Below are 19,201 nucleotides of genomic sequence, written 5' to 3'. Positions count from 1 at the left end.
CGCTCTATCTACTGAGCCAAACTGGTCAGGGCATATTATAACATTCTTATACTGTTCATCAAATGGTAGAATATTTCTTTGAAGGTAGAACGTGCTAAATTAAAGAAGCATATTGTAATCTCTAGAGCAACAATTTTAAAATAGCACAAAAAGATTTATATCTAATAAATCATCAAAGATCACCAAATACTACAAAATCTAATTTGTCCCCCCAAAAAAGGCAGAAAAGGAGAAAAAGAAGGAAAAAATGGATGGAACAAATAGAACCCACACATTGAGTTGGTAGACTTAAACCCAAAGATATCAATGATTATATTAAATATAAATGGACTAAAACTCTATCCTAGTTTCATTTCTGGTCAGTGCACATGCCCGGTTTGCGGGCTAGATCCCCAATATGGGGCATGCAGGAGGCAGCCAATCAATGATTCTCTCTCATCATTGATGTTTCTATCTCTTTTATCCCTCTCTCTTCCTCTCTGAAATCAACAAAAAAAAATATTTAAAAAAAAAATTGCTCCAAAATTTAGTGTTTTAAAATAACTACAATAATTTTCTTTATATATATATATATATATATATATATATATATATATATATATATATATATATTAGGGGCCCGGTGCACAAAAATTTGTGCACTCGGGGGGGAGGGGGTCCCTCAGCCCGGCCTGTGCCCTCTTGCAGTCTGGGACCCCTCAGGGGATGACCATCTGCTGGCTTAGGCCCGCTCCCCGGGGGATTGGGCCTAAGATGGCAATCAGACATCCCTCTGGCAGCCCAGCAGCCCTCGGGGGATGTCCACTTGCCAGCGGGGAGCAGGCCTAAACTGCAGTCAGACATCCTTAGCGCTGCTGAGGAGGCAGGAGAGGCTCCCACCACCACGGCTGTACTGGCAGCCGTCAGCCTGGCTTGTGGCTGAGCAGAGCTCCTCCTGTGGGAGCGCACTGACCACCAGGGGACAGCTCCTGCATTGAGTGTCTGCCCCCTGGTGGTCAGTGTGTGTCATAGTGACCAGTCATTCCCAGTCCTTCTGCTGTTAGGGTCAGTTTGCATATTACCCTTTTACTATATAGGATAGAGGCCTGGTGCACGGGTGGGGGCCGGCTGGTTTGCCCTGAAGGGTGTCCCGGATCAGGGTGGGGGTCCTGCTTGGGTACCTGGCCAGCCTGGATGAGGGGATGATGGCTGTTTGCAGCTGGTCACACCCTCTTCAGGGTGGGGGTCCCCACTGGGGTGCCTGGCCAGCCTGGATGAGAGGATGATGGCTGTTTGCAGCTGGTCACACCCCCTTCAGGGTGGGGATCCCCACTGGGGTGCCTGGCCAGTCTGGGTGAGGGGCTGAAAGCCATTTTCAGGCTGGCAGGCGACTGAAGCTCCCAACCTCTCCTTTTGTTTTCTTTTTCTTTTTTTTTATTCTGGGATTTATTTACCTTCTATGGCTGTCACTGGAACTGAGAGCCGGCTTTAGCTCTGAGGTTTGGCTCCAGCTCTGAGACCTCGGCTGCTGAAAGCAGGTATCTGGGGTTTGTTTAGCTTCTATAATTGCAACATAGTTTCTTAGAGTGCAGCTCAGAGGCCGGCAGCAGCAGGCGGGGAACCTTGGCTTCCTCCATCACTGGAGCAAGCAAGCCTCCTGTTCGCTTCAGCTGCCTGGCTGCCGGCCGCCATCTTGGTTGGCAGTTAATTTGCATAGCACCCTGATTAGCCAATGGGAAGCATGTCGGAGGTATGGTTAATTACCATGTTTGTCTATTATTAGATAGGATATATATGAAAGGCATTCCTCAAAAAGCTAAACAGGATTACCTTGTGATCCAGCAATTCTACTCTAGGTATATCTTCAAAAGAATTGAAAACAGGGATTCAAACAGATACTTGTATACCATGTTCATCAAAGCATTAGTCACAATAGCCAAAAGGTGGAAACAACCCAAATGCCCATCAATAGATGAATAGATAAAAGTAGTAAAGCCATATAAGAGTATTATTCATTCATAAAAGGGAATGAAGTCTGGATATATACCACAATATGGAGGAACCTTGAAAACATTGTAAAAAAGGCAGGCACAAGAGGATAAATATTGTATGACTCTATATGAAATAGCTAGAATAGGCAAATTCATAGAGAAAGTAGATTAGAGATTACAGAGGCTGTAATCTCTAATTACAGCTAGTCACAGAGGCTGAGGAGAGAGGAGAATGGAAAGTTATTGCTTAGTAGGTACAAAAAAATGTTTTGAAAAAAGCAAACAGATAAGGGTGGTGGTTGCGCAACATTGGGAACGTAATTAATGACACTGAATTATACACTTGAAATTGTATATACACACACTCACAGGGAGGGGCAAAATTAGGTTTACATTTATTTGTATGAAAAATAATACAAACACCAATTAGAAAGGACATATGCACCCCTATGTTCATAGCAGCACAATTCACCATAGCTAAGATTTGGAAACAGCCTAAGTGCCCATCAGCAGATGAGTGGATTAGAAAACTGTGGTACATCTACACAATGGAATACTACGCTGAGGTAAAATGAAGGAATTCTTACCATTTGCAACAGCATGGATGGAACTGGAGAGCATTATGCTAAGCGAAATAAGCCAGTCAATGAAGGAAATATACCACATGATCTCACTCATTTGTGGAATATAATGAACAACATAAACTGATGAACAAAAACAGATCCAGAGACAGAGAAGCATCGATCAGACTGTCAAACCTCAGAGGGAAGACAGGGGAGGGGGAGGGATAAGAGATCAACCAAAGGACTTGTATGCATGCATATAAGCATAACCAATGGACACAGACACCAGGGGGATGGGGTGAAGGCATTGCTGAGGGGTGGGAATGGCCGGGGAGAGGTCAATGGGGGGAAAAGGGAGACTTATGTAATACTTTAAACAATAAAGAATTTAAATTAAAATAATAATAATAATAATAATAATGATACAATAGCCTTAGCCGGTCTGGCTCAGTGGAAAGTGTTGGCCTGTGGACTGAAAGGTCCCAGTTTTGATTCCAGTCAAGGCCACATGCCCAGGTTGCAGGCTCGATCCCCAGTAGGGGGCGTGCAGGAGGCAGCCAATCAATGATTACCTCTCATCATTGATGCTTCTATCTCTCCCTCTCCCTTCCTCTCTGAATCAATAAAAAAAAATTTTTTTAAGAAAAATAATACAATAATTAATCAATAATAATATAAGAATAAACTGTGTTGCCTTGACCGGTTTGGCTCAGTGGACAGAGCGTTGGCCTGCGGACTGAAATGTCCCAGGTTCGATTCCGGTCGGGGGCATGTACCTTGGTTGCGGGCACATCCCCAGTTGGGGGTGTGCGGGAGGCAGCAGCTGATCGATGTTTCTAACTCTCTATCCCTCTCTCTTCCTCTCTGTAGAAAATCAATAAAATATATTTTTGAAAAAAGAATAAACTGTGTTTTGTGTCCTCAGATCTGTAAATCTACTTTGCCCCACCCTGTATATAAGAATCTGGGGGCCCTAACTGGTTTGGCTCAGTGGATAGAGCGTCGGCCTGCGGACTGAAGGGTCCCAGGTTTGATTCCGGTCAAGGGCATGTACCTTGGTTGCAGGCACATCCCCAGTAGTGGGTGTGCAGGAGGCAGCTGATCGATGTTTCTCTCTCATCAATGTTTCTAGCTCTCTATTCCGCTCCCTTCCTCTCTGTAAAAAATCAATATATATATATATATATTTTTTTTTTATTTTTTAAATATATTTTATTGATTTTTACAGAGAGGAAGGGAGAGAGATAGAGAGTTAGAAACATCGATGAGAGAGACACATTGATCAGCTGCCTCCTGCACACACCCCACTGGGGATGTGCCTGCAACCAAGGTACATGCCCTTGACCGGAATCGAACCGGGGACCCTTCAGTCCGCAGGCCGACGCTCTATCCACTGAGCCAAACCAGTCAGGGCAATATATATATTTTTTAAAAAGAATTCTCTAAAAAAGACTCTGGGGAGGGCTCGGCTGGGCAGCTCTGGCTGACGGTGACTCACGTGGTTGCTGCCAGACAGTGGCTGTAGCAGTGGCCGGCCATCTCTCTCTGCATGCCTCAGAGTCCTTCTGTGTGTTCTCTCCATGAGGGGCTAGTTTGGGCTTCTTCCCAGCACGGCAGTGTCAGGGAAACTGGACTTGCTGGAGGGGGGCAGGCGCTAGAGGCTGGAAGAGGAAGAGAGAGTATCCCTGCTAACAAGGCAGAAACTGTTGCCTTTTCTGACCTAGCCTCGGAAATCAAGTGGCGTCACTTTGACCACATTATGTTGATTTAAAGCAAGTCACAAGCCTTCCCAGATTACAGGGGGGAGGGCTCAGTTCCACCTCTTGATGGGAAAATGGCAACGTTCCAGAAGAGCATGTGGGATGGGAGATATTGTTGGGGCTACCTTTGAAAACCACAATCTGCCACACACGCCAGTTAAAAGGCAGAGACTGTCAGGCTGGATAAAATAGCTATATGTTATTTACAAGAAGCGCGCTTTAAGCATAAAGACACAGACAAGCTGAAAATAAAACGGCGGTAAAGATATACTACGCAAACACTGAGCATAAGAAAGCTTGTATGGCTATATTCATATCCGAGTAGAATTCAAGACAAAGAGTATTAGCAGAAATAAAGAGGGACGTTTCACAATGGAAAAGGGACAAATAATCAAGAAGACATAATCATTTTAAATTTGTAAGCAGCTAATAGCAAAGCTACCAAATACATGAAACAAAAATTGACAGAGTTCTAGAAACAGACAAATCTTCAAACAGAGTTGCAGACCCTAACATCCCTCTTCAGTAATTGATAAAAAACAAATAGGGAGCCCAGCGGCGTGGCTCAGTGCTTGAGCGTTGACCTATGAACCAGGAGGTCATGGTTCGATTCCCGGTCAGGGCACATGCCCAGCTTTTGGGCTCAATCCCCAGTGTGGGACATGCAGGAGGCAGCTGATCAATGATTCTCTCTCATCATTGATGTTTCTATCTCTCTCTCCTCCCTTTCTCTCTGAAATCAATAATAATATATTTTTAAAATAATAGGGAAAACTCAGTAAGATAGAGAAGACCATCAACTCTCAACACTATCAACCCAAGTGACCTAGTTGATATTTTTAGAATCCTACACCCAGCAACAAGAGAATACACATTCTTGTCAAGTACACTCACCAACATACATAACATTCAGAGCAGAACAAGCCTCAGTAAATTATGAAGGAGAGAAATCATACAAAGTAGAATTTCTGACCACAGTGGTATTGAATTTGAAATCAATAAAAAAAAATGATTTCTAGGAAATTTCCAAATATGTGGAATTGAAAAAAAATATCTGTCTAGATAACCCATGGATCAAAGAAGAAATCACAAGTTAAATTAGAAAATATATTTATTTTACTTATTTTTCAATTGTCTGTCTTAAAAATAAAACTGCAATGTTATTCCCCTTAAAATTACCATTACAGACCCTTAATCCAGGGTGGGGGACCTTTTTTCCTCCAAGGGCCATTTGGATATTTATAACATCATTCACGGGCCATACAAAATTATCAATTTAAAAGTTAGCCTGCTGTATTTGGTCAAACATTTAATTAACTCACCCCTAATGCCTCAGCTGGGCCAGACCAAATATTTCATGGGCCTTATACAGTGTGGGGGCGGACTTTCCCCACCCCTGCTTTAATCAAATGTTTATTTTCTCTTTCTAGCATTACAATTTGCTGTAATTCATAAACTTCAATCTTAGTAAGCTTTAAAAATATTTGTTGCCGAAAACCGGTTTGGCTCAGTGGATAGAGCGTCGGCCTGCGGACTGAAAGGTCCCAGGTTCGGTTCCGGTCAAGGGCATGTGCCTGGGTTGCAGGCATATCCCCAGTGGGAGATGTGCAGGAGGCAGCTGATCGATGTTTCTCTCTCGTCGATGTTTCTAGCTCTCTATCTCTCTCCCTTCCTCTCTGTAAAAAATCAATAAAATATATTTTAAAAAAAATATTTGTTTTGCCCTAACTGGTTTGGCTCAGTGGATAGAGCGTCAGCCTGCGGACTGAAGGGTCCCGGGTTCAATTCCGGTCAAGGGCATGGACCTTGGTTGCAGGCACATCCCCAGTAGGGAGTGTGCAGGAGGCAGCTGATCGATGTCTCTCTCTCATCGGTGTTTCTAACGCTCTATCCCTCTCCCTTCCTCTCTGTAAAAAACCAATAAAATATATTTTTTAAAAATTTGTTTTGGTTAATCCTCACCCGAGGATATTTTTCAATTGATTTTTAGAGAGAGTGGCAGGGAGGGTGAGAGACAGACAGAAGCATCACTGTGAGAGAGACACATCAATTGGTTGCCTCCCACACGCATCCCGAGCAGGGCCTGGGATCGAGCCTGCAACCGAGGTATGTGCCCTTGACCAGATATGAACTCAGGACCCTTCAGTCTGAGGGCCGATGCTCTAACCATTGAGCAACCAGCTAGGGCCTAAGTAAGCTTTAGACACTGATCTCATACAGGTAGTTAGGGCCTTATGTCAAGCACACATTATCCAGCAAAGAGATCATTCAGCCACCACTCTTGAGTGAACAATATCAAGTGCATATGAGCCCTGCAAGTCTGGCTCAGTTGGTAGAACGTTGGCCCACGGACTGAAGGGCCCCAGGTTTGATTCCGGTCAAGGGCACGTACCTGGGTTGCAGGCTTTATCCTGAAAAAAATCCATGGAAAAAATGGCTTTGGTGAGGATTACAAAAATAAAATAAAATGTAGGTGTGCTGGAGACTATTCTAGATTACAAGAGACTCAAAAATAAAACCAAATGCAATGTGTGGACTTTGTTGGACAATGGTTTAAACACACCAGCTGTAAAAAGACATTAAAAAAAATAAATAAAATGCATATGCGTTAGCGGTGAGCCCTGAGGTCACCCTGTGTGGTGGGCGCGCCCGAGGCTGCGGGCCTGGCATGGCTAGGCAGCTCTCCGGGCAGCAGGGCATCATCCTTCACGGGAGCACCAAAATCCTGGCTGAGTTCTTCTCATTTGGCATCAACAGCATTTTATATCAGCGTGGCATCTGAAACCTTTATTGCGTGCAGAAATATGGGCTCACCTCACTTGTAATTACTGATTCTGAGCTCATGAAATATCTAAATAATTTGGTGGAACAACTAAAAGACTGATTATACAAGTGTTCAGTTGATTTATTTATATCTTAAAATATATTTTTATTGATTTCAGAGAGAGGAAGGGGGAGGGAGAGATAGAAACATCAATGATGAAAGAGAATGATTGATTGATGGGTTGCCTCCGGCAGGCCCCATACTGGGGACCGAGCCTACAATCTAGACATGTGCCCTGCCTGGGAATCGAACCGTGACCTCCTGGTTCAGAGGTCAGTGCTCAACCACTGAGCCACAGTGGCCAGGTAACAAGTATTCAGTTTAGAAACCAGTGGTAGTCATCTCAAATATTGAAAGTGGGAAGGGCCTTGAAAGAGAGCAGTTTGATATTGAGTGTGATAAGGCTGTCACAGATGACAGTCCACCCCAGAGGGAAGCCTCAGAAATCCCCTCACTGGCACAGATCACAGCTATAGTGACATTTCTGCCACGGTGGGAAGTTTCTTGTTCATTTGAACTGCTGATCTATACAGACAAAGATTTGGTTGCACCTGAAAAGTGGGAAGAGTCGGGACCACAGTTCATTACCAATTCTGAGCAAGTGCGACTGCGTTCCTTCACTACCACAACCCACAAAGCAAATAGCATGGTGGCCAACAAAATCCTGTCCACGGACATGAGATGAGAACAAGAATGGAATTCCCAAATGTGCGTTTCCTGAAACCAAGGCAACCATAGTTCATGCATTTATTCCATTGATTAATTTTCAGATGGGGAAAACTTAGCATGATACTTTCCTCAACTGTATACATTGTTCCGTTTTTTGGTATCTGACTTTCCATAGGGTTGACGTAATTTTTTGCACACTGTTCACAGGGAACCAGCAGATTACATCAGCACTATAAAGTCAATTCCTTTGAAGGTGGTACCTGCAGATGGAAAACTTTTGCTATAAATCTAAATGCCTTCCTAAATCAGACCTTTTTGTTAAGTAGCTTAACAAAGAATATAGGTAAATATGAAACACAGCAAAAGAAGTCTGGCCTGGCTGACGTGGCTCAGTGGTTGAGCATTGACCTATGAACCAGGAGGTCATAGTTCGATTCCCCGTCAGGGCACATACCTGGGTTGCAAACTCAGTCCCCAGTGTGTGGTGTGCAGGAGGCAGCTGATCAATGATTCTCTCTCATCATTGATGTTTCTATCTCTCCCTCTCCCTTCCTCTCTGATATATATATGGAATTGACATTTAAAAGTACCATTTACAATAACATCAAAATATGAAACACTTAGGGATAACTTAATAACTTATGTGCATACCTGTGTACCAAAAACTATAAAATATTGCTGAGAGAGCCCAGCTGGCTTGGCTCAGTGGTTGTCAACCTATGAACCAGGAGGTCATGGTTCAATTCCCAGTCAGGCACATGCCCAGGTTGTGGGCTCGATCCCCAGTGTGGGGTGTACAGGAGGCAGCTGATCAATGATTCTATCTCATCAATGATGTTTCTGTCTCTCTATCCCTCTCCCTTCCACTCTGAAATCAATAATAATAATATATTTTTTAAAAAATATTGCTGAGAGAAATGAAAGAAGCTTACATAAATGGAGACAAATAGCCTATTCATGGGTCAAAAGACTCATTATGGTTAAGATGTCAATTTTCCCCACACTTATCTATAGAGTTAATGTAATGGTAATTAAAACCCAGGTCTTTTTTTTGTAGAAACTGACAAGCTGATTTTAAAATCTAGATGGAAATGCAAATTACCTAGACCAGTGGTCGGCAAACTGCGGCTCGCAAGCCACATGTGGCTCTGTGGCCCCTTGAGTGTGGCTCTTCCACAAAATACCATGTGCAGGTGCGCACATACAGTGCGATTGAAACTTCGTGGCCCATGCACAGAAGTCAGTATTTTGTGGAAGAGCCACACTCAAGGGGCCAAAGAGCCGTATGTGCCTCGCCAGCCGCAGTTTGCCGACCACTTAGTCCTACCTAGACTAATCAAAATGATTTTGAGAAAGAACAAAATTGAAGAATTTACACTATCTGGGTTCAAGACCTAGTGACCAAGATAGGTATTGGTATACAGATAGGATATAGACAGTGGAACAGAACTGAGAGTCCAGAAACAGACCCACACATAGCAGGTACTAAGGTAATTCAATGAGGAAAGGACAGTCTTTTGAACAAATGGTGCTGGAACAACTGGTTAATTGCATGCAAAAAAAGGAACCCAACCCTAGCAGGTTTGGCTCAGTGGATAGAGCATCAGCCTGCAGACTGAAGGGTCTCAGGTTCATTCCCGTCAAGGGCACATCCTGGGTTGCAGGCTCAATCCCCAGTAGGGGGCATGCAGGAGGCAGCCAATCAATGATTCTCTCTCATCATTGATGTTTCTTTCTCTCTCTCTCTCTCTCTCTCTCTCTCTCTCTCTCTCCCCCCCTTCTGTCTGAAATCAATGAAAATATATTTTTAAAAAATTTTTAGAAAGAAGGAACCCAGACCTTAACCTCTACCGTGCACAACATTTAACTCAAAATGAATCCCAGACCTAAATATAAGAGCTAGAAATATAAGCCATCTGGAGGAAGTCATGGGAGAATATCTGCGACATTGGATTAGGCAAAGACTTTTTAAATAGGACACAAAATACACCAACTATGAAAAAACTCCAGATAAAATTAGACTTCATCAAAATTTAAAATCTTTCCTTTTTAAAAGACACTTTTAGTAAAATCAAAAGGCAAGCCACAGACTGGGAGAAAATATTTGCAAAACATATCTGTTAAAGGATTTGTAACCAAAGTATGTCAAAAAGGAAACAAACTCTTACCACTCAATAATTGAGAAAACTTTAACAAATTGACAAAAGATTTGACTAGATACTTTACCAATGAATATATACAAATGGCAAATAAGTGTATGAAAAGAGTCTCACCATCATCAGTCATAAGGAAAATGCAAAATAAAACCCCAATAAAAATACCACTAAAATGGTTAAGATTACAGAGGCTGAAAGCAAAATAACAGACTGGCATAGTAAGTGCAGAGCAAATGGAACTGTCATGTCATATGATGAGTGTGGAAAACAATTCTTTTTTTTTTTTTTTTTTGAAGAGAGAGAAAGAGAGATAACAATTGGCTGCCTCCCACATGTGCTCCAATCAGGGGACCCACAACTTGGGTATGTGTCCTGACCAGGATTTGAACTCACCACTTTTTGGTGCATGGGACTATACTCCAACCAACTGAGCCACACTGGCCAGGGCCAATTTGCCAGTTTCTTATATATATTTTAATTGATTTCAAAGAAGAAAGGGGAGAGAGAGAGATAGAAACATCAATGGTGAGGGAGAATCATTAATCAGCTGCCCTTTGCACGCCCCCTACTGGGGATCAAGCCCGCAACCCAGGCATGTGCCCTTGATCTGAATCAAACCTGGGACCCTTCAGGCCATGGGCCAACACCCTATCCACTGAGCCAAACCGGCTAGGACCAATTTGCCAGTTTCTTATCAACTGAAACATACACCTATCATATGACCCAGCAGCCCCATGTCTACGGATTTATCTGGGAAAATGAAAACATGTGCATACAAAGGCTTGTACTCAAGAGTTCAGAGCAGCCTTCTTCATAACAGCCCCAAACTGGAAGCAACCCACATGTCTGCCCATCAGCTGGTACTGGGCTAAATGAGCTGCGGTTCGTGCAAACAAAGGAACCCTACTTAGCACTAAGAGGAACTAATTCCTGACACACAACAGAGAGGCACTCTGCTGAGTGGAAGCAGCCAGACATGAAATACTACATGCTCTCTGATTCTACTTATATAAAATTCGAGAGAAGACAAATCTGTAGTGATAGAAACATCCTGGTTGCTAGGCTCCAGGTTGGGGATAGAGATTGCAAAGGGCCATGAGGGAACTTTCTGGAATGATGCAAACGTCCTCTGTCATGGTTATGGTGCTGGTTACACCACTGTATCCATGTGGCAAATCTCACCAAACAATTTGTGAATTTCATTTTAGGCTAATCTTACCTCAATGAAGCTGATTTTTAAGCCATTCAGGCCCAGCTGGCATAGCTCAGTGGTTGAGGGTTGACCTATGTGAACCAGAAGGTCATGGTTCGATTCCCGGTCAGGGCACATGCGCAGGCTGCAGGCTGGGTTCTCAGTGTGGGGCGTGCAGGAGGCAGCCGAGGAATGATTCTCTCCCATCATTGATGTTTCTATCTCTCTCTCCCTTTCCCTTCTTCTCTGAAATCAATAACAAATACTTTCTAAAGTCATTCAGGACAAGGAGAGAAATCATTGGCTGGGCCACGGCAGTCAGAAGAGTGGAAGCACTGGGCACCAATGAAGCAGCTCTAGATGCAGCCGTATGGAAGGCAGGCAGCGGAGGGGGAAGGCTGTGTGGTGGTGGCGATGATGAATGGAGAGCTGGAGGTTCATTTCTGAGTCACACAGAGGTAATTACCCAGAAAGCCCCTGGAAGGAGCTGAAACCGGTTGGCTCTGCTCTGGGAAGGCGAAATGAGGAGCAGCTGCTGCTTTTTGTTACAAGCCTCAGCCTTGAACCATCTGCCACTTTAAGCCACATGTGTGTATAACTCTGACCAAAAAGAGACACCTTTTGCCTGGCCAGGGGTTGAGCATTGACCTATGAACCAGGAGGTCATGGTTTGATTTCCCATCAGGGCACAGGCCCGGGTTGCGGGTTCGATCCCCAGTGGCAGGCGTGCAGGAGGCAGCCGATCAATGATTCTCTCCCTCTCCCTTCCCTTTCTGAAATCAAATATATATATATATATATATATATATATATATATATATATATATATAGAGAGAGAGAGAGAGAGAGAGAGAGAGAGAGAGAGAGAGAGAGACCTCCTATAGGGCTGCCTTCCCCTCAGATGGGGACCGCATGGCCATCTGGGGACACAGCCCTCAACTGCTCACCTGCCTTCTACACCCCAGTTTCTCAGCCCAGGAGAGGGGTGACCCAGAGCCTCCTGGGGACCCTGCCCTTCCCCAGCCTGCAGGGCTCCTAATCCACCAGGTATCACTCTCCTCCTTCTGCAACTTTTGCAAACAGGCTCTGTTTAACTTTACTTTGGACCTCAGATGAATGGTCACCCTGTCCTCCTGTTGTCATTGGCCCATGCATGACTCAGTGAACACTTGCACGCACACAGGCACGTGCTCCCCCCTTCAATCCCGTCCTTTGACCCCATCCTTTGACTCAAAGCTCTTTCTCCCCATCCGAGCCTCTCCCAGGCATGGGAATGACATCAGGCTCTCCTCGCTGCGCTCCTCAGGCATCATTTCAGTTGGTGTGAGCACGTTCATTCTTCCCACTGCCACGCAGGTCCGCCATCTGCAATGTGCACCCAGTAGGGAGGGATGTCCAATAGGGTTGCCTCCTTCTCTGGGCCTCTCAGCAGCTTTGCTGTGTCTTTCCTTCCCTTGTGGCACCTGTCTCTCCTCCCAGCCTTGTGAACCCAAGCTCTCCTGGGGTGTGTGTGTGTGTTTAATATATTCTATTATTTTCAGCGAGGAAGGGAGAGGGAGAGATAGAAACTTCAATGATGAGAATCATTGATTGGCTGCCTCCTGAACACCTCCTGCTGGGGATCAAGCCCGCAACCCGGGGTATGTGGCATGACCAGAATCAAACCATGATCTCCTGGTTCATAGGTCGATGCTCAGCCACTGAGCCACACCAGTCGGGCGGTCTCCTGGTTTTCCATCACTCCTTTTCCATGTCCTTGGCTGCCTCCTCTTACTCTTTCATCCCAAATGTCTTTCAAGAGTCTATCCAGGGCCCAAGAAATGCCTTTCCTCTCCATCCCCACTGCCTGGTGGCGTTAATCATGTCCCACCATTTCTTTCCTGGGGCTTCTCCCAGCCTCTCCGCCCCCACTCCTCTCAGCACAGGACCCTGTGCTCCTCCTGGCAGGGCCCAGGCCCTCCCACCTCCACACCAAGTGCAGGGCCAGCAGAACTTGCTATTTGTTGAGCAAAAGGTTCTAATTAACAGGCCGGCTGTCCTGGCACAGTGGGTGAGTGTCAACCTATGAACCAGGAAGTCACGGTTCGATTCCTTGTCAGGGCACATGCCCGGGTTGCAGGCAGCCGATCAATAATTCTCTTTCATTTTTGGTGTTTCTCTCTCTCTCTCTCTCTCTCTCTCTCTCTCTCTCTCTCTCTCTCTCTCTCTCTCTCTCTTTCCCCCTTCCTCTCTGAAATCAATCAAAATGTAAATAAATAAAAGGTTCTGGTTACAGAGAGCCAGTAAGAGAGCAGGGCAGGCAGATCTGGGGTCCTGCCTGCTCTGAACTCCTGCCCCCGCGGCTGGCACCTGGGACAGCCAGTGCTCCCTGCTTCCCGGGGCCTCCAGGCTTCTTCTGCTCAGACAGGAGAGTGCAGAGCCCCACACCTCAACCACCCACGGAATGCTTTCTGCCAATGGAATCTTAGAGGGAGGTGGTGGAAAGCTGGGCAGAGGGGCTGCCCTGGGGGGAGAGGGGGGTGGGGAGAATGTCCGCTCAGTCCTGTCCCAGGCCCGAGGCCTGAGGTCCGCTGAGGGTAACTGGCCAGGCCATAGCCAAGCCCTTCTCCAGCCTTCCAGAACGAATTTCCCAGTGCTCCCCAGGGTGAGCATGAGCCGGTTAGGGATCCTGCCTTCTCTCTCCTCTCCAGGGCCCCCACTCACCTGCCTGTCTCCAGGTATTCACCCTGCTCTCAGTACCTGCTGTCCAGGGGGCCGGGGCTTCTGGGCAGCCCAGTGCCATCTCTGCTGACGCACGTGGCCCTGACAGTGAATAATCCAGCCAGCCTTTCTTTTCCTGAGCTGCTGCCAAGCTCCATCTTTCTTGTCCCCTGTAGGTGGCTGGGGCAGGGGCCTCTCCCCTCTGACTGGCTCCTTGCTGTAGGCAATGGGACTCAGCCGGGCCGGCCTCTCCCTGGCACGGTGCCCATGCAGCGCCAGCACGTGCACCACGGACTCCTGAGCCTTCAGGGCTCTCAGCTGAAGAGCCACTCTCTTGGACACACCCTCCTGCCTTGGTGGCTCTCAGCATCTCGGAGGTCCCCAGGACTGTGCTGGCTGACCAGGGGGAGTTCCATGAGCAGCTTCCCTTTATGTCCTGGCCTCGGTGTGGACACAAACCCCTCCCCTTGCTTCTTGGAGCCCAGAGAAAGCGACAGGAAGGGGGGCCTTCCCCAAGACTTTTCCCTGGGCTCAACAACAGGAAACAAGGAGTGCGCAGAGCAGAGATGGTCACGGGCCCGGCCTCATGGCTCAGGGCCCCGCCCTGCGTCAGCTCTCCACTGGGATCCAGCCCTGCGAATCCAAGAATCCAAGCGGAGAAACTCATAAGGAAGTGATTGCCCGGGAAGGCTGGCACCCCTTCCTGACCAGTCCCGGGAGCATCTCTTGCCAGCCTCTAGCACTGCTGGAGGCACCTGTGGGTCAGGCCATTGCCCATCCTATCACTGCGTATCCACCCCTTTTTTATGTTTTTTTTTTTTTTTTTTTTAAGGGAGAGGGAGAGAGAGAGAGAAACATGAATGATGAGAGAGAGTCATTGAACAGCTGCCTCTTGTACGTCCCACACTGGGGATTGAGCTGCAATCCAGACATGTGCCCTGACCGGGAGTGGAATGGTTACCTCCTGGTTCATAGGTCGATGCCCAACCACTGAGCCACACCAGCTGGGCCACCACGTGTCCACCTTCGATCATTAGATTCTCAGTGTACAGAGCAGGAAGCTGAGGCGCAGAGAGCTGGGCATAGCCTGTGCAAGGTCACACAGCTGGGGATGGCAAAACAGGGACATATGATCCTCTGCAGGCGCCTCAGTTCCTGGGGTGGACAGGGAGGTTCCACCTAGCCTGCAAGGCTGGGAGAGTCTTGGTGACCAAGGCCACAGAGGCCACTGCAGGCTGGTACATATGTAATGTCAGGAGGTAGAATGTGTGTGTGCGGTATGCATGTGTGTGCACTGAGGGCTGTGTGTGTGTGCTGTATGCTATGTGTGTGGTGTGTAGGGGGTGTGGTACATGTATAAGACACCTGCCCCCACCTCCCCTGCTGCCCAGTCAGAGGCTGGGAGGGGCTGGGGTACAGCCAGTCTCTCTGGGTAGGAAGAGGAGGCCTTGGCCTTGGTTATACTTGGGCCTGGTCGGTGAGGGGCTGTTTTGGTCTCTGCAGGTCAACAGAGAAGACAGACAAACAGGAAAAAAGAGTCGAACTCAGGCCAGAGCCTGGCCCTTGGCTGTGTGCAGGCTACTGCCTTGGGCTGGGCTGGGCCAGCCTGGGCTGAGTGAGGGCAGGGGAGGGGTGGGATGGGGGTGCCTGGGATGGGGGAGAACGCTGGGCTAGAGGTTGAGGGAGTCCTAGAGCCTGAGGAGGGGAGAGGAGGCAGGGGAGGCCCAGTCCTGAAGGCCCTGGCAGGGCGGCACCTCTCGGGCCCTCCTGTGTGTCTGTCTGTGATGTCAAGTGTGTATGCCTTTGTGGGCATATGGCTGTTTCATATAAGTGAGGGTGTGTGTGTGAGGGGCGGGGGCGGGAGGGGGGAGCTGGAATATGCATGAGTGCAGGAGCTCAGAAGCCCCCTCCTTCAGGGACAGGTAGTTTCAGGTGGGGGAGGAGCAGGGCAAGGGTGTCCCTGGCTCCCATTGGGCCTTGGGGAGGAAACTGGATCTCACAGGGCACGTTAAGACCTTGATACCACCCCACCTCCTCCCTTCCTGTCCTTCATCTCCGGCTGGCCCTAATTGAGGAGGGGGAGGGGCTTTGTGGGCCTGGGAGGGGCCGGCCCTCTGTGTTAGTGGGGATTCCTTGAGCTCTCACCCTTTCTTCACACGGACCCGAAGACAGACAGAAGGAGCCTGGCTTGGGAAGGAGGCGTCAAGCTTACCCCAGAAAAGCTGTATGATCCTGAGCACTGGTCTCAGTTTCCCCATGTCTAGGATGGAGACGCTGAACTAAGTGATCTCCCAGAGCCCTGCCAGACCCAGCATTCTAGTAAGCTGGGCCCCAGGGTGGGGGGTGGGGGCAGCAGGGGCAGAGAGGGGGGCGAGTAGCCGGCCTGGCGGTCACAGCTGGGCCACGCTGGGGACCAGTCTCAGGGCCCTCAGGAATGGAATCCTGGGGACAGACCTGGGAGGGGCTGGGGGCGGGAAGGGAAGCAGTCCTTCCCGGTGCCACAGGCAGGAGGCCAGGGAGGGCGGAGGGGGAGGAGGGGAGGAAGTCCCCCCCTGGGCAGGTCACTCCCAGACGCTGGGCTGGGGCGGGGCGGGCGATGGAGAGCAGATCTGAGCTCCTGGGACACCTTTGAGCCCGCTGCTGCCCAGCTTCCCAGGAACCCTCCCAGGACCCCAGGAGCCCAGCCAGGTAAGGGTCTGCAAGGGCCCCGGGGGCGCGCCGGCCCTTCCCACCCAGTCCCCAGCTCTCCCGCTGCGCCTCTCTGAGCCTCTGTTAGGACAGGGGGTTCTATATGTTTGCCTCGGGTCTGTGGACTGCCTAGGTGGGTCCTAGGCTCCGTTTGTCCATCTGTTTCATCGTCCCCCTCTCTATCTTCCCCTGCCCAGTCCTAGGAGGAGGACAGCAGGACCCCAAGGTCCATGCCTGGCTCGGTGGGGCCAGACCTCACCAACCTTGACCCAGCTAAGGGTGTCCCCCCAGCTCCTGATCACTAGAACACACACACACACACACACACACACCAGTGCCCAATCGCTGGAAAACACACACGTGCATACACACAGTTGCACGCACAGGCTGGTACCCCCACCCCACCCCAGCCCCACACACAGACACTATACCACCCTAAGGACCTCTGTCCAAAGAGTCTGGGCAGTGGGGCCAGCCCTTTGCGGGGGTGGGGGGTGGGGGAGGGGAGGTTGAGCTCGCCACCCTGTCTCCTCCAGGCACTCAGGACACCCCACCATGCTCACGGCTCCCACCGTCTCTGGTAAGGTTCCAGCCCCTGGGCCCCTCCCCTCCCCCAACTGTGGGCTTGGCTGCAGTGGGGTTGGAGGAAGCCTAGAAGCCCCTGTTTCAGGGACCTCTTTCACCCTTCTCTCCAGGAGGCCCCTGGGGGCTGGGGCTGCCCCTCCCTCCCTAGCATGTGAGGTGAAGGATGAGGGCCCTGCAGGTGGGGCATCAGAAGACCCAGGCCACTGGCTCTACTTGTCCAGTGGAACCTCCTGCAGAGCACACTCCCCTAACTTAGCCCTCTCCTCTCCCCCCCTCCTCCCCGGTCCTTACCCAGCTGTGCCTCAACCCCTCTCTCAGCCTCTCCCACCCGGCAACAGCAGCAAGGAGGACACCCGGAACCAGCTGCTAGCCCAGGCGGAGCTGGCCCTGCTCTCCATAGTCTTTGTGGCCGTGACCCTGAGCAACAGCCTGGTGCTGGGGGCCCTGGCGCGGCATGGCCGGCGTGGCCGCTGGGCACCTATGCACGTCTTCATCGGCCACTTGTGCCTGGCTGACCTGGTCGTGGCTCTGTTCCAAGTGCTGCCCCAGCTGGCCTGGGATGCCACCGACCGCTTCCAAGGGCCTGATGCCCTGTGCCGGGCTGTCAAGTACCTGCAGATGGTGGGCATGTATGCCTCCTCCTACATGATCCTGGCCATGACTTTGGACCGCCACCGTGCCATTTGCCACCCCATGGTGGCATACCGCCATGGAGGGGGCGCTCACTGGAACCAGCCGGTGCTGCTGGCCTGGGCTTTCTCACTACTTTTCAGCCTGCCCCAGCTCTTCATCTTTGCCCAGCGCGAAGTGGAAGGCCACAGTGGGGTCTTTGAGTGCTGGGGCCTCTTTATCGAACCCTGGGGCCTCCGTGCCTATGTCACCTGGATTGCCTTAATGGTGTTTGTGGCACCTGCTCTGGGCATCGCTGCCTGTCAGGTGCTCATCTTCCGGGAGATTCATGCCAGCCTGGTGCCAGGGCCAGCAGAGAGGGCCAGGGGACGTCGGACAGCCAGTTCCGGCGAGGGAGCCCCTGTGTCAGCAGCCATGGCCAAGACCGTGAGGATGACGCTGGTAATTGTCATCGTCTACGTGCTGTGCTGGGCGCCCTTCTTCCTTGTGCAACTGTGGGCGGCGTGGGACCCGAAGGCACCGACGGAAGGTGGGTGTGGCTGTGGTAGGGCTATGGGAAGCGCTGGGGCTTGGCTGCATATGCACCTCTACCTGCCCACCCCCCCATCCAGCCTTGGGCTCACTAGCCCCTAGTAGGCACATGGGGTCGCACCCCTGCCTGGGTACCTGCAGCCCCCAATCCTTCTCCTCCCCCCACACAGGGCCTCCCTTCGTGCTGCTAATGCTGCTGGGCAGCCTCAACAGCTGTACCAACCCCTGGATCTATGCCTCCTTCAGCAGCAGCGTCTCCTCAGAGCTGCGCAGCCTGCTCTGCTGCGCTCGGAGGCGTGCCCCGCCCAGCCTGGGGCCCCAAGAGGAGTCCTGCACCACTGCCAGCTCCTTCCTGGCCAAGGACACTTCCTCCTGAGAAGCCAGGGGGCGCCTTCCTTCCAGAGGCCCCCCGGGTTCACTGGGAGAGGAGGGCGCGCTGGGAATTGGCTCCGGAGGGGGAATTGGCTTGTGAGGGGCCCAGGAGGTCAGCTCCTTGGCGCGGGGTACAGAGAGGGCAACAGCGTGGGAGATGGGGGTCCATGGAGCCCAGGAGGAGGGAAAGGGGGTGAGGCCAGGAGACCTTCCTTTCTTCACCTCCCTAGTTCCTCTCTCACTCTCTCCCTAATAAAAGTGTCAGCTCATTTCCCACCCAGTGAGTCTCCTTGGATCCGGCTAACAGTGGGTGTGAAGGTGGCATGGAAAGACATCCTCAGACCCCCCCTGCCCCCCCCCCACACGTCTGACTGTGGAGCTCACGATGCATGTGACAGCCTTCAAATGTCCAAGCCCCCGGCCCACACAGCCCTGTGCCGAGCCCCCCGCCTCCCAACAGAAGCTGGTCCAGCCGCCCACCCTGCCGCCTTTGCTGAGCGCCCTGGCATCTGGCCTCAAGCAGTGAGGGTGACAGGGGGTTGTCCCTGTATCCACGTGCCC

The 19,201-nt window shown here is 50.0% G+C and overlaps 2 protein-coding genes and 1 pseudogene across 3 annotated transcripts in view; 2 read left to right on the top strand and 1 right to left on the bottom strand.

The window, feature by feature from the left end:
• The window catches only part of L1CAM (L1 cell adhesion molecule), a 56,393-nt gene extending 42,363 nt beyond the window's left edge, over positions 1-14,030 (bottom strand). The window contains exon 1 of the mRNA XM_036305568.1: positions 13,838-14,030. The gene's annotated coding sequence lies outside the window, so the exon portion shown is untranslated. The remainder of the gene's footprint in view (positions 1-13,837) is intronic.
• Positions 6,962-7,802, top strand: LOC118654315 (annotated as a pseudogene).
• A 1,935-nt stretch (positions 14,031-15,965) lies between the features above and the next one.
• AVPR2 (arginine vasopressin receptor 2) lies at positions 15,966-18,934 on the top strand. Of its 2 annotated transcripts, none has more exons than XM_036304773.1 (4): positions 15,966-16,153; positions 17,059-17,102; positions 17,403-18,266; positions 18,439-18,934. In XM_036304773.1, the coding sequence occupies exons 2-4, from the start codon at positions 17,078-17,080 to the stop codon at positions 18,642-18,644; spliced, it is 1,095 nt and encodes a 364-aa protein (XP_036160666.1). In that variant the 5' UTR covers positions 15,966-16,153; positions 17,059-17,077; the 3' UTR covers positions 18,645-18,934. The 2 variants fall into 2 exon arrangements, with proteins under 2 accessions (XP_036160666.1, XP_036160665.1); XM_036304772.1 differs by lacking the exon at positions 15,966-16,153 and adding an exon at positions 16,412-16,522.
• The last annotated feature ends 267 nt before the right edge of the window (positions 18,935-19,201 follow it).

This window comes from Myotis myotis, unplaced genomic scaffold (assembly GCF_014108235.1).
Source record: "Myotis myotis isolate mMyoMyo1 unplaced genomic scaffold, mMyoMyo1.p scaffold_m19_p_4, whole genome shotgun sequence".
Classification (NCBI taxonomy): Eukaryota; Metazoa; Chordata; class Mammalia; order Chiroptera; family Vespertilionidae; genus Myotis; species Myotis myotis.
The sequence above is the reverse complement of the archived record's forward strand: the minus strand, read 5'-3'. Positions and strand labels throughout refer to the sequence as shown.